This window comes from Neofelis nebulosa, chromosome 1 (assembly GCF_028018385.1).
Source record: "Neofelis nebulosa isolate mNeoNeb1 chromosome 1, mNeoNeb1.pri, whole genome shotgun sequence".
Lineage (NCBI taxonomy): Eukaryota > Metazoa > Chordata > Mammalia > Carnivora > Felidae > Neofelis > Neofelis nebulosa.
This window is the reverse complement of record NC_080782.1, coordinates 147,417,180-147,433,681: the sequence shown is the minus strand read 5'-3', so window position 1 is coordinate 147,433,681 and position 16,502 is coordinate 147,417,180. Positions and strand designations below refer to the sequence as shown.

General features: G+C 45.5%; 1 protein-coding gene across 1 annotated transcript in view; it reads left to right on the top strand.

The window, feature by feature from the left end:
• The window catches only part of KCNN2 (potassium calcium-activated channel subfamily N member 2), a 471,549-nt gene that overhangs the window by 305,143 nt on the left and 149,904 nt on the right, over window positions 1-16,502 (top strand). The window contains exons 3-5 of the mRNA XM_058738763.1: window positions 8,607-8,809; window positions 9,678-10,969; window positions 11,616-11,711. Of these exons, the coding sequence (XP_058594746.1) occupies window positions 8,788-8,809; window positions 9,678-10,969; window positions 11,616-11,711 (1,410 nt within the window). The 5' untranslated portion in view covers window positions 8,607-8,787. The remainder of the gene's footprint in view (window positions 1-8,606; window positions 8,810-9,677; window positions 10,970-11,615; window positions 11,712-16,502) is intronic.

Below are 16,502 nucleotides of genomic sequence, written 5' to 3'. Positions count from 1 at the left end.
CCTAATTGCACTGGCCAGAACTTCCAGTACAATATTAATAGAAGCAGAAAGAACAGATATTGTCTCATTTCTGATCTTAGGAAGCACTTAGCCTTTCAACAGTAAATATATTAGCAGTGAATTTTTCATTGATGTCTTTTGTTGCATTGAGAAAATATCCTTCTGTTTCTAGTTTGTTGCCTGTGTTCATTATGAAAGTGTTTTGAATTTTGTCAAATGTTTTTCTGTGTCTGTCAAGGTGATTATATACTTTTTGCCCTTTATTCTGTTGACATGTTGTATTACACTAATTGATTCTTTTTAAAGTTTTTATTTAAATTCCAGTTAGTTAACATACATTGTAATACTAGTTTCAAGTGTACAATACAGTGATTTGACACCTACAACACCCAGTGCTCATTACAACATGTGCACTCCTTATCACACTAATTGGTTTGTTAACTGACCTTATCTTTAGGGGAAACCCCAGTTGGTCATAGTATATAATAATTTTTATATATTGCCATATGTGATTTGATTATATTTTGTTGAGGATTTTTGCATCTATAATCATAAATAATATCAGTCTGTCATTTTCTTGTGATGTCCTCAAATTCAGCGGTTTTTGGTTTCTGCCCACTCAGGTGTACTCCTGAGCCTCTATAGTGAATTCTTTATTTTGGTTATCACACTTTTCAACTCCAGAATTTCCATTTAGTTCTTTTTAGCAATTTCTGTCTCTATATCAGTATTCTCTGTTTGATGAGTCATTCCCATCATACTTCTCTTTAACCTTTCTCTAGGTGTGGTTTAGAGCTGGGTGCATGAACCAAACCATGTCAACAGATGTGTCAGGAGATGTGTCAATGGATGTGTTTGGCAGGTGGGGGACAGAAGATGATCTGCTTTCTTCTGAATGATGGGGGTGTGGGTGTGAAGTCTAGAACTGCCACAGCTATTTTCCCCACCTCATGGTAAAACATTCTGGGGATTAAGCCAGTGTCTATGAAGGAGGTCAATGATAGGAAATAGCTGAGGAAAGTTGCTGGAACCCTGATGAAGTCTTTTTTTTTTTTTTAAAGATTTTATTTACTTATTTATTTTGAGAGAGAGATGGGGAGAGAGAAAGAATCCCAAGTGGGGGCTCTGCACTGTCGGCACAGAGCCTGATGTGGGTCTCTATCCCATGGACTGTGAGATCATGACCTGAACCAAAGTCCAATGCCTAACCAGCTGAGCCACCCAGGTGTCCCAGCCCTGACGATGTCTTACTCTCTGAATCAAAAGCATTAAAGTCTTCCCTAGTTAAGACATGTTCAGTTATGTAAGGCTAGAAATACCCCTTGTTAAGAGGACTGGTGAATGAAAGTATCCAGTAGTTTTAAGTAATTAAAATACTTTTTTAATGTTTGTTTATTTTTGAGAGAGGGAGAGAGATAGTGCAAGCTGGGGAAGGGCAGAGACAGAGGGAGACAGAGGATCTGAAGCAGGCTCTGTGTTGACAGCAGAGAGCCCGATGTGGGGCTTGAACTCGCGAACTGTGAGATCATGACCTGAGCCAAAGTTGGGTGCTTAACCGACTGAGCCATCTAGGCACCCCACTATTAAAACGTTTTTGAGAAGGAGTCCTCCTAAGTAGTGAGAGAGAAACACTGTCCCATAGTGAGTTTTGTCATTGTATTTGTCTAACAAATATCTGTTGTGGCTTTTCCTGATACATTGCTTCATGTGTATCATTTTGGATCATATGGATAATTTTCATACACTAATAATTGAAACAGGAGAGAAAAAGTGCTACTGAATCTACAGCCATAAAATACAACAGCAACATTGAACGCAAGTCATTTTTAAGAAAAACATGGTATATTAGCTGATGGATATGCAAATCTTGAAGATTTGGCATGTACAGTATTCGGTTGCCAATGACCTTGTTATGCTTAATTCAACTTAGAACAACTGTTCTTTCCCTTCCTGTGAGTGGGCACCAACTCTCTCCTTGCCCTAAGACAATTTCTTGGGGGAATGGGCATTTACAAACAGTTCCAGAGAGGGAGACAACAGTATAAAGACCGGCAAAGGGAGATACATAGATTTCCTGAGCCTGTTTAGCAAAAGGCAGAAAGGCAAAAGGAAAACATCGAGCATTTGATGAGTACATGGGAATGGCATTAACAGGAAAAGAGAAAAAAAAGAACTAATGCATTGTATGCACTAATCCGGTAAAGATGAGAATATAATGATGGGGAAATACATTGGATTTCAGAGAGAAAATAAACCTTCCAGAATTTTTGTAGCCTCATTATGGTTTTTTTTAATGTTTATTTGTTTTGAGAGAGAGAGGGAGGGAGGGAGGGGCAAGAGAGAGAGGGAGAAAGAGAATCCCAAGCGGGCATTATGCTGTCAGCACTGAGCCTGATGCAGGGCTTGATCCCAGAACCCAGCTGTGAGATCATGACCTGAGTGGAAATCAAGAGTTGGATGCTTGACTGAGCCACCCAGGTGCCCTGAGCCTCATTATTTTTTTAGCACTAAGCAATAAGCAACCGTAGAATTTTTGGGATTACCAAGTGGGAGCTTTGACCTCGGTATTTAGAGATGGTTTTCCATGTCTTCGATCCATTTTTGCTGACTCTTTACCCCAATTGTGAGACACGTTGGTTTCTCTCTTCTTGTGACACACAGCTTGGTTTCCTTTTTCTGGTTGTTACCAAACTGGTAGGTTCTTTCCCTACTCAATACCTTTGGCCAAATAGTCAAAGAAGCAAACAGTATCAAAGGCAAGCAGGTAACTTACCCAATGGGAGAAGGGAGAAGGGGAGCTCATGCTCCAAGGGCACAGAGAGGCAGAGGGGGCATAAGTTGGGCTGGTGGGGGGCCAGGATGTTTGATGGCAGCCAGATTCCCAGAAAGGGGTGAAGATTTCCAGGAACTTAGGCCATGGCCCTTTCTCTTTCTTATTCAGTCAGGGGTTTCCTCTCATGGTGCCCCTAAGGAGGAGACCTTAGTTTGTTAATGTAGTGTAGTGAAGGAATAATGTGAATTTGGTCCACATAGTCCGCCATATTGGGTCTGTCTGGTTTGATCTGGTTTCTGGTGGTCTCTTGTGATCTGGCGTCAAGCTCATCTGGGTAGGAGCACCTGTAGAGAAGGTACTAGAAAAAAATAGCCTTTAAATTTTATTTTATTTATTTTTAATCTTTGAGAGACATAGAGAGAGCATGAGCAGGGGAGGGGCAGAGAGAGAGGATGACACAGAATCTGAAGCAGCCTCCAGGCTCTCAGCTGTCAGCACACAGCCCGATGCGGGGCTCGAACTCACGAACTGTGATATCATGACCTGAACCGAAGTCAGGCACTTAAACGACTGAGCCACCCAGGCACCCCAAAATACAGCTTTTAGACAAATTCTCTGCTAGGCTCTTTGAGACTTTTCTGGTGACATGGCTCTCCCCACTCTTTGGCATAAAGGAAGAAGCGGTGAGAAGACAAATGGCTACAGACAAGTTCCTCCAAGCCAGGGAGGGAGCCTGAGCCTCCCTTATTACAGAAAAAGGCAAATTGGGCTTGGTGTACTTTTCATTGCCCTACAGCTTCTACTATGGGTCAGGAATGGTGGACCTGCCATCAAACTAGGCAGAAAACTGTGTGTGATTGGACCAGAATCTCTATATTTTTTTACAGTTTTTCATGAGGCACCTTGGACCTGCTTGCGTACAGCACTGCCATTTTATCCACACGTGTGTTACATCCGCAGAAATTATCCTGTTGAGCAGATGAAGTTGACAGGAGGACAATAGTCAAAAATCACAGAATCCCAATCACACCAGTGAGGAAATGTCCATGAGGCCATCCAAAGGCGGCGAATGGTAGTGATAAGCCACTACTGTCCATTCCTGGACGACCAGTAGTAGAGTACAAGGCCGTATGAGTAGGTAGAGTCAGCAGGCCATCCTCAGCTGTGGACGAAATGCTAGAAGAATGTGAAACAGACTCAGCAGACAGACTCACAAGGCTGTGTTTGACGTCTTGCCACTCCTCGGCTACTCACTAAATTTGTGACTTGGGGTAGCCCAGGCACCGCATCACCCGAATTACCCTTGCCTAAAATGGAAATGATAACAAAACCTTTCCCCTTTCCTACCTTCCCTAAGGGTTCTCATGATACAGAAGTAAAATAACATAGAAGCAACTGCTTTCTGCACTAGAATGTGCTGGGAAACCTGGCTGGTTCAGTCTGTTGAGCATCTGACTCTTGGTTTTGGCTTGGGTCAGGGTCTTGTGGTTAGTGGGTTTGAGCCCCACGTCAGGCTCTGTGCTGGCAGTGCATTGGCGCTTCCTCGCTCTCTCTCTCTCTCTCTCTCTCTCTCTGTAAATAAATAAATAAATATTTTATATACATATATGTGTATGGATGTGTGTGTGTGTGTGTGTGTGTGTGTGTGTGTGTGTGTATATATATATATATATATATATATATATATATATATATATATAAACTAGAATGATTTAAACTGGATTTAAACTAGGATTGCTGCCCTTGAAGGGTTTGTTTGGTTTGTTTTTAATGACTTTCTAGATTTGGATGTGTGTTTTCTAGCTTCCAAGGGATATTTGTTTATGAAATTGCAAGCTATCTTCAAAAGACTTATCCTAGTCAATAATTTTAGCCTGGTGTTCACCTATTTAATTATGTAACAGGGTTCACTTCTAGTTTTGCTAGTTTTGTTCTTCTTCTTCTTCTTCTTCTTCTTCTTCTTCTTCTTCTTCTTCTTCTTCTTTTTTTTTTGGCTGGCTCTCCTGAGACTTTGGCAGATTGGCCAATTAGCAAGACAGAGATGATAGTAGAAAAAATTTGGAAAGTTAATGAAGTTAATGAATAGTCCCCAACATGGTAATCAGCCCCTAAATAATGGCACTATGGCTAAAAATTAACAAGACTGTCACCAATAAGCTCATTCAGGTCTAGACACTTTTTGATCATGATGCAGAAGTATAAAGAATACTTATAATGATTATTCTAATGTTTTCTTCAAATGCGGTTTATTTCTTAGGAGGTAGGATAATCTGTGGTTTAAAAATGACTGCTCTTGGGGTGCCTGGATGGCTCAGTCGGTTAAAGCATTGACTTCGGCTCAGGTCGTGATCTCACAGTTTGTGGGTTTGAGCACTGCATCAGGCTCTGTGCTGACAGCTCAGAGCCTGGAACCTGCTTCGGATTCTGTGTCTTCCTCTCTCTCTGTCTGCCCCTCTCCGGCTTGTGCTCTGTCTCACTCTCTCTCAAAAATAAATAAATGTCAAAAAATTTTTTTTAATATAAAAATAAAAATAACTGTCCTTATGGCCTCTTAATTGTTCTGTTTTGGCAAATGTGGACTTGTTATTGTGCTAAGAAAATAACTCTGGTATTACCGTGATTCCCCACTTAGATTTACCACTAAGCAGACTAAGTTCAGACAGGCTGTGTCTTTTTGCAACCTCTTTGTTTGGCACCAACCAAATAATTTTCTCATGTGGGCAAAGGAAAAAGAAAATCTCAGAAAAACATTTATTTTGTAGGTCAAAGTTTCCCTCAGACTGTGGGTACCAGATGCCCTGGGTGCCTGCCTCAACTGCTCTGATGGCCTTTGGAAATAGACCAGAAGTATCCAAATTCAGGGAGTCTTGCTTTTGAAGGCACAGTGAAGGGGGAGGGCACAAATAATTCCTGTGAAAAAGAGAATTATCAGCAATGGCATATGCAAACCTGCCACTTTTTCCAAGCCCTCCCCCCACCCCCGCAACGTGGTCTGGGAAAACCCTTCTTCTAAGACACCTAGTAAGTGTGTGTGGGCGGGTGTGGGGGGTGTTATGTGTCTGTGCATGTTCACAAGCTTGGGAACATGTTCACAAATATGGGAACAAGCATGTTCACAAATACGGGAACACAGTTCTAGTCTATTCCAAAAAAACAGGTAATTTTTCAAAAAATGGTACTGGAAATCAAGGAAGGCATCTAATTGGTTAGATTTGAAATGCATTTTGTGGATGAGTATGACCTCTGGTGTTAAACTAGAGAAATTCCAGCACTTCTATATCTTCATGGCAGAAAGAGAAGCAAATGTAATTTTCCAAAAGCTTATCCTTCAGGGGTTGTGGGGCTTGTTTTGTGACCTTTATTTCCAACTTTCTTCATCGCTTCCCTCTCTTTCCCTCCTGGGTCTTAGAAATATAAATGAGCATCTATTACATGCACAGCACCATCCCTGTGGAAGGACATTGTTGCTCTGTTTGACTTTGTTTCATGTTTCTCTATAATCCTTTATAGGAAAAAAAGGCAAAATTATGATAGACAGTTTTTAAAGGTTTACAGCTATATTTAAGACTCATTTGTTAATTTTATAAAGAAGAGAACAATGATGGAAACAGGAACTTCTTAAATGTGTCACAAACCAATAGAGTAAGATGCCCCAAACCAGCAGGTTATGAGGACACCGACAAAAAAAATGAAACAAGAGGCTGTTGGGGGCATCTTGAGGTTTTTCATCATCGTACTGAGAGAGGATTTTTGTACTCTCCACACACGGTCATTTATTAGCAAGGTGACTTTTTTTGGGTGTGTGTGAGCAGGTGATTCCTTAAAACAGAAAGATGATATACCTCTGATTGACTTCTCTCTCCCCAGTCACGGCAAGTTTCATGTTATCATTTCATGAGCTTTAAAAAAAAAAAAAAAAATACCAGCTGGGTGGAAGCACTATCAATCTGAGTTTTGGTATTCTGGCAATTCCTTACACTGTGGGTCAGATCTCCATTTCTTTCTTACTGTATGCATTCTGTCCTCCCCCTGAGCTCCCTTTGTGAGCCATGGGAACTCTGTACATCATTGCCATAAATCTTAGTCAACGCTCTTTGTTTCTCTATGATTCATGGTACTGCACCTAATCTCTAACCAAGGCATAGAGATATACATGGCAAACGACATGATATTTTGTCCCTGTTGTTTTGTGTATGGAACCTCTCTTTAAAGCTTTGAACTTGCTATTTGAGAAAGTCAGTGTGATACATAGAACACAGCCATTCCTTATGGTGTTTTAGTAATTCTACAACCTTATACCTAATTTGCGGCTGGCAACAATTGTGATATTTGGGGAGGCAACTGTGTCCTCTTTTTTCTAAATTTATGAAAGGTTAGGCAAAGTAGTGATTTACTGTGGCAACCCTTCCTTGAAGAATTTAATTTGTAAAGAAGAATCAAACTTTTCTCTTTTTTAAAATGTTTATTTTGAAAGAGAGCATGCGCCTGGGGGAGGGTCAGAGAGAATCCCAAGCAGGCTCTGTGCTGTCAGTGTAGGGCCCAATGAGGGACTCGATCTCACCAACCCTGAGATCATGACCTGAGCTGAAATGGAGTCTGCTGCTTAACTGACTGAGCCACCCAGGCATCCCCTGCATTTGATTCAGCTACACAGAGCAACTGGAAGAAGCCTATAGAATGGGTTATAAAGTGAAAAGGAATGTATGATTGATTTTGTGCTTGAGTTGAATTTTGTTTCACCCCAGCAGGTGAATCACTTTTGATTTGGAAGGCTTCATTGTCATTTGAAATTCAGCTCATTAGAATTGTTTGCAATGGTCATGCTCACCATGAAATTCATGCACGATCTACTCAGCCACCCCAGCGATTCGATGACTTTCAGAATTCTAAACATGTTTTATTGAATTGCTAAAAATCATGGGAGATGATAAAAACAAAATGCTGTCTCCACTTTTTAGCTATTCAAATTCTATGCTTGACCAAGGCTATTGAAAACTGTCCATTGTGACAGTACTCAGTGTCTGAAGTCGAGGTCTATGGGCCTAAAAGCAACCCTGTCCTTTTCTTCTTGTGGATCTGTTTACTTGCACGTACAAAACATTAAAATTGTTTCACCCGTGTCCAAAGGATATCCTAAAATGAATTATTCACTCCATGGCATTGAAAACGCGCACACACACTGTGAAGACAAGGTACCTGGTAAGCAACTTCAGGGCAGATGCCGAGTAGAATATCAAGAAATTGGATCCAGCTGAAAATTCCAATTACCTAATGAGGGTTATCTGCTTACACTCCAATTTCTTGGTCTAATTCATTATAATATTGATCATAAAAATCACGCTTTAAAATTACGATTTAAAACGGAAACAAATATTCAGCTGGCTAGTGTCTGCCATTTCCTTCCTCGGGGAGACGGGGATTTCGATTTACAAAGAAAAACGAACTAGAAGGGCTTAAGATGGAACAGTCACAGCCCTCGAAAAGGGTCCCCTACTGCTGCTTTGTGTTGGTATATCCCCTAAGAGAAGAGCACATTGCAGGAAATTGGTGAGACACAAATGCCATTTTCATGGATTTATTAGAAAGTAAATAATTATACCCGACTCCAGCCAAACTCCAGCACTGTCCCCGGAGTGGACATTCAGCCGGAGTTGTCGTTATTAATAATTTCCCAGCCAGGCTGTAACTACCGGTGCGAATCAGCCCGCTCCAGGCCCCTCTCCCACCCGCCGCCGCAGTCAGGGCTCCGCCAAGGAGATGCTCGCCAAGGAGATGCACACCTCGGTGTGTGCGCATCAGTGACACCCGCCTTTGCTTTGTCTGTGCTTTGCAGGTGGGGAGGAGGAAGAGGAACTGAAGAGGCGCTGGCGGCCGGCGGCCGCTGAGCAGCCCCCGTACCTTCGAGCAAGCCGCCTCTCCACCGCCACAGAAGCCAACGGACCTACCCGTTGGGGAAGCCAGAGGGCCAGAGCGCCAGAACCCGGGGACCCGGCGGCCGGGGGCGCCAGCCCCTCATGTTCCGCGGAAGGCGCAAATGTGAGCGGGCGGTAGCTGGGAAAGCCCTCCGCCCCCGCCAGGGGGACCCGGGAAGCCCGCGCGGGCTCCTCCCGCGGACGGTGGGGATCCCCTCCTCCGGCCCCGCCCCCATCCTCCCCCGGCCCCGAGTGCCAAGGCGGTTAACCCTCCCAGCGCCGCAGCTCACTCGGGCCGGAGCGCCGCTCAGCCAATCCCGACTCCCGGGCCCCGGAGCCGAGCGGCGGGGGAATGATCGCGGCGCGGGGCTCGCTCGGAACTCGCAGCGGCCAAACCTGGGCTCAGGCTCCGGGGTTCTCCCTAAGCCCTGCTGCACTGGCGTAGCCAGTCACCAAACTTTTTCTCTCCTAAGCGGGTGCCCCCGCAGTTATTTGGCGGGCAGCCCGCTGCCCACTCTCCGCGGGACGACTGGGGATAGGTGGGCGTGAGGCGAGGGGGCTGCTGTTCTGCAGCCCAGCGAGGCGTGCACGCGGGCGGACGAGTGGCAGGGGTTCCGCACTGTCCCCGCGCCTGACCCACTGCTGGGGTGGCCCAACGTGCTGCAGTGCCCGGCGCAGGTGATCTAGACTGCGCGTCCGGCACCAGCTGGAGGGGGGGGGGGGGGCGGCGGCGAGGGAGGGAAGGAAGGAGGGAGGCAGGGACGCCCCTTTCTTCTCTCTTTTCCCTGCAGCCCGGCCGCACTGCCTGGGGCTCCCCAGCCGGGGGCTGTTCCCAGGCGCTCCCAAACGGCAGGTGCCCCCCCCCCCCCCACTCTGCCCTGGCCTGCGCACCCCAGGGTTCTCATCCTGCAGATTCCCTCCTCCCCATCTCTCTTTCACACACGCGCTCCCCTAAGCCGCGCGCGCCGCAAACTCAGTATCGGTCCCCGCAGGTGATGTCATGCCCATTGTTTTGGTGCGCCCGACCAATCGGACTCTCCGCCTGGATTCTACCGGAGCCGGCATGGGCCCTTCCTCGCACCAGCAGCAGGAGTCCCCGCTCCCGACCATAACGCATTGCGCAGGGTGCACCACCGCCTGGTCTCCCTGCAGCTTTAACAGCCCTGACATGGAAACCCCATTGCAGTTCCAGCGCGGCTTCTTCTCAGAGCAGCCGCCGCCGCCGCCGCGCTCCTCACACCTGCATTGCCAGCAGCAGCAACAGAGCCAGGACAAGCCGTGCCCGCCCTTCGCGTCCCTCCCGCACCCTCAGCACCATCCGCACCTCGCGCACCAGCAGCCGGGCAGCGGCGGCAGCAGCCCATGCCTCCGGTGCAACAGCTGCGCCTCCTCCGGTGCCCCGGCGGCGGGGGCGGGGGCGGGGGATAACCTGTCCCTGCTGCTCCGCACCTCCTCGCCCGGCGGCGCCTTCCGGACCCGCACCTCCTCGCCGCTGTCGGGCTCGTCGTGCTGCTGCTGCTGCTCGTCGCGCCGGGGCAGCCAGCTCAATGTGAGCGAGCTGACGCCGTCCAGCCATGCCAGTGCGCTCCGGCAGCAGTACACGCAGCAGCCGGCGTCCGCCTCCCAGTACCACCAGTGCCACAGCCTGCAGCCCGCCGCCAGCCCCACGGGCAGCCTCGGCAGCCTGGGCTCCGGGCCCCCGCTCTCGCACCACCACCACCACCCGCACCCGGCGCACCACCAGCACCACCAGCCCCAGGCGCGCCGCGAGAGCAACCCCTTCACCGAAATAGCCATGAGCAGCTGCAGGTACAACGGGGGCGTCATGCGGCCGCTCAGCAACTTGAGCGCGTCCCGCCGGAACCTGCACGAAATGGACTCGGAGGCGCAGCCCTTACAGCCCCCCGCGCCCGTCGGAGGAGGTGGCTGCGCGTCCTCCCCGTCTGCAGCCGCCGCCGCCGCCGCCGCTTCGTCCTCAGCCCCGGAGATCGTGGTGTCTAAGCCGGAGCACAACAACTCCAATAACCTGGCGCTCTACGGAGCCGGTGGCAGCGGCAGCGCTGGAGGCGGCGGTGGCGGTGGCGGCGGCGGCAGCGGGCATGGCAGCAGCAGTGGCACCAAATCCAGCAAAAAGAAGAACCAGAATATCGGCTACAAGCTGGGCCACCGGCGCGCCCTGTTCGAGAAGCGCAAGCGGCTCAGCGACTACGCGCTCATCTTCGGCATGTTCGGCATTGTGGTCATGGTCATCGAGACCGAGCTGTCGTGGGGCGCCTACGACAAGGTAGGCGCTGGAATCCACCTCTCCCCCCCTCCCCCCGCCCCAGCCTTCCGGGGCCGCGGGCCGGACGCTGGGTGGTTGGGATAAGCACTGGTGGGAACTCTCTGCCGGTGGGTCCCGAGCCTCCTCTGGACGGTCGGAGGTGCCCGCTGGGACGGTGAGCACGGCTCGGACGCACCCCTGATCCTCCAGGCAACTCTAGGAGAGGAAACCTTTCTGTGCGCAGCCAAAGTTCTAGAGGCAGCGAGTGCCCAGCTCATTTGGGCACATTAAATAAGTAGCTCCAGGAGTCAGTGGGGGAAAGCCTGCTCTATTCTTTTATGTGTGCTCAGGATTTCAGAGGCCCCTTTCAACCCAAAGCGCTTAAACTCAGCAATAACTCGCTCTCGGCTTCCAGAGCCAGGATCTGCGCTTGAGTCTGTGATGGCGCGGATGCGCTGCCTGGCCATCCGCCTGCCCTGTTCTCCTCTCTCTTCCCTTTGAGGCCAAGTGATCTGACAGATCACAGAGCCAAGACAGGTACTCCCCTCATCCCCATCCTCCTCCTGGGAGTTCGATTCCACTTGCTGGGGACTGACTGACCCCCACCCCCGGAAGGTGGTCAAAAGTACTTGTTTCTTAAAAGTGCTTCTGTCTGACTGTGTTGCAGGCGTCACTGTATTCCTTAGCTCTGAAATGCCTTATCAGTCTCTCCACAATCATCCTGCTCGGGCTGATCATCGTGTACCACGCCAGGGAAATACAGGTAACTTGGGTTCTGCTCTTTATGAATGACCCAGAGCGCTGCTGCCTGCTTGGACAAGCAAGGCAGCTTTTTCCAAGCCCTTGTGTCCTTGCTTGAGGTTACAGAAGACACACGCTGTCGTCTTGCGTTAGCACCTGACCTGTTCTTTCAAGAAGTTCAAAACAAAACAACACAGCATGTTAACATGCAGTCGCTTCTGGGTTCTACCCTTTAAACCTTTAAGATTTCCCCCTCTATTCTTCAGGTAGATACAGTTCTCTAAATCAGTCATTGCATTTGCTTTCCTTAAGGCCAGCTAGGTGCTAGCCTTAATCGGTAGGGTAAAGAAATGTGTATTCTTGATTGGTACACCCACTCCCAGTGGGTGCGTCATTACAGAAGACAGGGTCCATCTCTGTACAGTATTTTTTATAACGTAGACATTAGAGAAGAAATATCTCTTAGAAGAAAATAAGCGCATGTTATTCCTAGCTAATATACGTAAATAAGACATGAGAAAAACTCAAACTCTTTCCATATCCCCAAACATTAAAGAAAAAAAATCTGTTCTAAGGTTAGCATACAAATTCTGTATACGTGGTACTTGGGTTGATTTTTAGCTACAATCATTACATTGCCTTCTTTTTTTTTTTTTAATATCATTTAAGGGCAAAGGCCACTGCCCTTTGTGAGCAGCCTTGTTAGGAAATGTTCTGTTTAAATGCAGCCAGGAACTCTATTGTTAGATTTGGCCATTACTAACAATTTCACAATCCTCGTATAAAATTCGTGGGTCATCTTTGAGTTGTTTACTTGGCTGTAGCCTTCTGTCAGAGGAATAGGAAGGTTTGTGAAGTAAAATAACTAGAGTTTTCAAAAATTAAGCAGGATTTTCCAGTTTGGAATTTACACTGATACGTATTTTCTGATTTTTTTTTTTTGTTGTTGTTGGGGGAGCAGTTGTTGAGTATTTTTTGGAACTATTAAACCCTCACATTTAGGATACTTTCCTTTGTAGTTGCCTTTAAATTTAAAACATCATATGGAACTTGCCATTTAAATGATTGAGCGTTAATTATAAGTTAAATCAGTTTTAGGTTAGTAATTAGCAAGCACATACCAAACATGGAAGAAACCAATTTTAACTATCATGCAAACAGAATAAAGACACCCCTGGCCCTAAAGGAGCCTGGAGAATTCCTTCATCATACTTTAACATTTGCAGAAACTTGGGACAGTGCCACTTTGAAGGGATAAAGTTAGTGAATCAAGAGTGAGAATATTCAAAGGTAAGTCATAAAACTGTACTCGCCAAACAAGGCGAACGCACATTGGAACACTTTAATAATATGCAGAGGGCCGTTTTAATTCAGTGCTTGTGATCGGGGGCTTCTGAGATTCTTTCGGACATTCTTCTTTTTGAAGAAAAGTGAGATCACGACCTGAGCTGAAATCGAGAAGTCAGACGCTTCACGGACAGAGCCACCCAGGTGCCCCTCTTTTGAGAACGTTTTTTAGCGATACTAAAATATGACTTGACACATAATGAGCATAGCTTCTTGTTTTGACTTTAAGAATAGACACTTGGAGCTGGGAGGCACAAAATAGGACTGAATGGTCCTTTGACTCAGTTTACTGATGAGGAATCTGAAATCGTAAGGGGTGAGTAGATTGCCAGATTGCCCAACAACACAGGGTAGAGTGTGACCAGACCTCCAGCGTCTAGTCCAGATAGCTTCTTTGTCCATGTTTTCTCTCTAAATCTAAAAGTTTGGAATATGCATAGGTTCAATGTATTAAAATCTTCTCAGGTATTTTTTAAAAAATCAAGTAACTGAAAACAAAACTTGGAGACTAGAGTGGCTTTACTTCATTCGTCCTGGAAAGAGAGCTTGCTGGTGTGTTTAGTAAGCATTGGCTTTCTCACCATTGGGCTTTCCTTCTGAAAAGCACACAGCTACATGAGCATTCTCTAGGGAGACATTGGATGATATCAAGAGCAAAGTGTCTTCTGCCTGAAAACACTGACTTTTTCAGAATCATCGGGAGGCTTTTGTAAATAACTTAAAGGACTTTGCGAGGAGTGGCCACATGTTAATTATGTGTTGTTAAAAATTTTTTTTGATACCGTATTAGCACTCTTGAGCCTTCTAGAAACTAATAAAAATACAAGGAATCATATTTTTAAAGATTTTTCATGCTTGGAATTCCATTCACTGGCTCACTTTGAGGACTGTTTCCATTTCATAAATGCACAGATCTATTGATTAGAAGATGTATGGCATGGGTGACAAAATTGAGGACATGAGTTGTTCCTCTAAAACTTGTAAGCACAGTGAACTTCTCTACTGTTCAGGCGACGTAAATATCACAGGATGTTAGATTTTTAAAATTGGGTTTATTTTATATGATATATAGTTTCTGTTAAAGCAGCCACACTGAAGAGAATTTAAAGATAGATGCTCGGGTAATATGATTTGGTTGTTTTGGGTGTCGCTTTTACACTCAGCATTTTATCTGAGGGCGTTTCTTCCTCATGCTGAAGCTGCAAATTCTCATCTGAGTTGCTTTTAAAAATGTATAAATTGGGGAAAGGACTAAATAGACTAAATACACTTGAGGACCCTGAGCTGGAAGTCAAGAGCCAGAAAAACACATACTAATTTATTGAGATAATAGAGTCAGTGGTATCACCAAAGTAGTTCACCCTGAAGCCCAGTGGAACTAAGTAAGTGGACAGGTTTGTGCATATATGTATGGAAAATGAAGAATTGTTCTTTCTTTCTTTCTTTCTTTCTTTCTTTCTTTCTTTCTTTCTTTCTTTCTTTCTTTCTTTCTTTCTACTTATTGATGTCACTGCTATAGGTGTATTTCTTTCATAAGTTTTAAGCAAGTAGGAGTTTTTCAGTTTACTGTTAACAGTTCCAAACATACTGAGTTGCTCTGAGTGAAAGAATTCAGCACAGGGGTTATGTTGCTGATCAGAGCATGTCTTTGGATGTAGCATGTGGTCTTAAAAGACAGGTTTTTCCTTTTCCCATTTAGCATACCAGCATGATGATTGGATGGTGAGAGCTAGCTAGTGTGGGTTTCTGGTACATGGTATGATTTCTCACTGCATTCAGGCAAAGCATGATAGCCAGAGTTCTGGCTCTCTGTCCACCGGAATTGCTTAACGAAGCTTGGGGAGGCCCTGACATTTCCATGGAGAACCTTGGAAAGTAAGTCAGTGTGACCTTTTATAAAATGTTTATACACACTCTGGCAAAATAAGATGGTTCAGGTGAGTCATGGTCGGAAGTGCCTGAATTAAAATAGTGTGATGAGGAGGCTTTGAAAGAACAGAGCTCAGTGCATTGCAGCTCTGGTGTCGTTTTCAGTACCACAGACAGCTCAGTGCACCCGGCCTTAGTTTGTCCTTGCCACTAATTACTTGAATACCCCTCCCCAACCAAAAATGAAATCACTGTGTGTATGTGTGTCAGAATGCTTCCATAAAATCAGATTTAGTGGGAGCAGTTTTGCAGCTGAGTAGATATTAGACTTTTTTTTTCCAGTAGACATTTGGCTTTACTTTCTATATATCCATTGGTAAAGCCAAAGCAGCAACAACAAAAATAAACCCTGACCCTGAGAATGAATGATGAATAAATAAACAAACTTCAGTAAATGCCTATGTATCACAGTCTTCTTTTTTTTTTCCAATGTTAATTTATTTATTTTGAGATGGGGCTCTGTGCTGTCAGCACAGAGTCCAATGTGGGGCTCGATCTCATGACCATGAGATCATGACCTGAGCTAAAATCAAGAGTCGGATGCTTAACCAACTGAGCCACCCAGGAGCCCAGTCTTCTGAAAAAGGAAAAACACTGTAGGGACTGCTTTTATATGATTCAGAAAGGTTGCCCTTCTTAAGTCTCAGGTCATATAATAGGAAGAACAGAGGTATGATGTCTTGTGACTTTCCTTTTTGCCTCCTCTCCTGCATGGGATTGGGGGCATGTCTTTGAGGGAATAAGTACCCAGTCAAGTTCAAATACCCTTTAAGATCTTCAACATCGGAAAATTGGAATGTAGATTCCATTTCATCTTTGCAACTTCAGTATCCTTGAATTTCTTGTGTGGAAGCAATTTTAGATGAAATAGTTGCTTAGTATTTTTGAGAGAGACAAACACAAGATTCTAAACTGGGAAAGAAAGCCCCGTGGACCTCCATCTTTCTGGGTCTCATGGAATTTGGAAGCACCGCAGGTACATACTTGAAAGTTGAAAACATTTTTGTTTGATTCTTGTCTCAGTAACAGTATAATTACATAAGTAGCATTAGAGGAAACACTCTTAGTTCTTTTGGTATCTTTTGCAGTGGGATAACTAACTCTTTCTCTTTCAAGTTCACTTTTCAGTGATGGATGACTTAGACCTAAAACTGGAAGAACAGAAATTAAACATTCTTTCTACTTATGCATCTAGGCCACCCAAAGGAGGAAGGAGTGAGTGAGGGCAGGAGCCTTGATCATGTCTGAAGGCCGTGGCTGGAGAGGTGTGGCCAAGCACCCATTTAGCAGACTCTGCCTTGCCTTGGGGAGCCTGGGGAGAATGCTCCCTTACCCCCTCCTACAAAGAGAAGGTAGATGCTTCCAGACCATGCAGAAAATATGGCATAGAGTTACCATTCTTACTCATAAAATAATAATACATGTAGTAATAAAACAGTACAGGAGAATTTAAAATAAATGGGATAGTCACATTTCATATACTCTCAGACCTATTCTTGAGGGGTGACCACTTTTAAGTTTCTCATATACTCTTCCA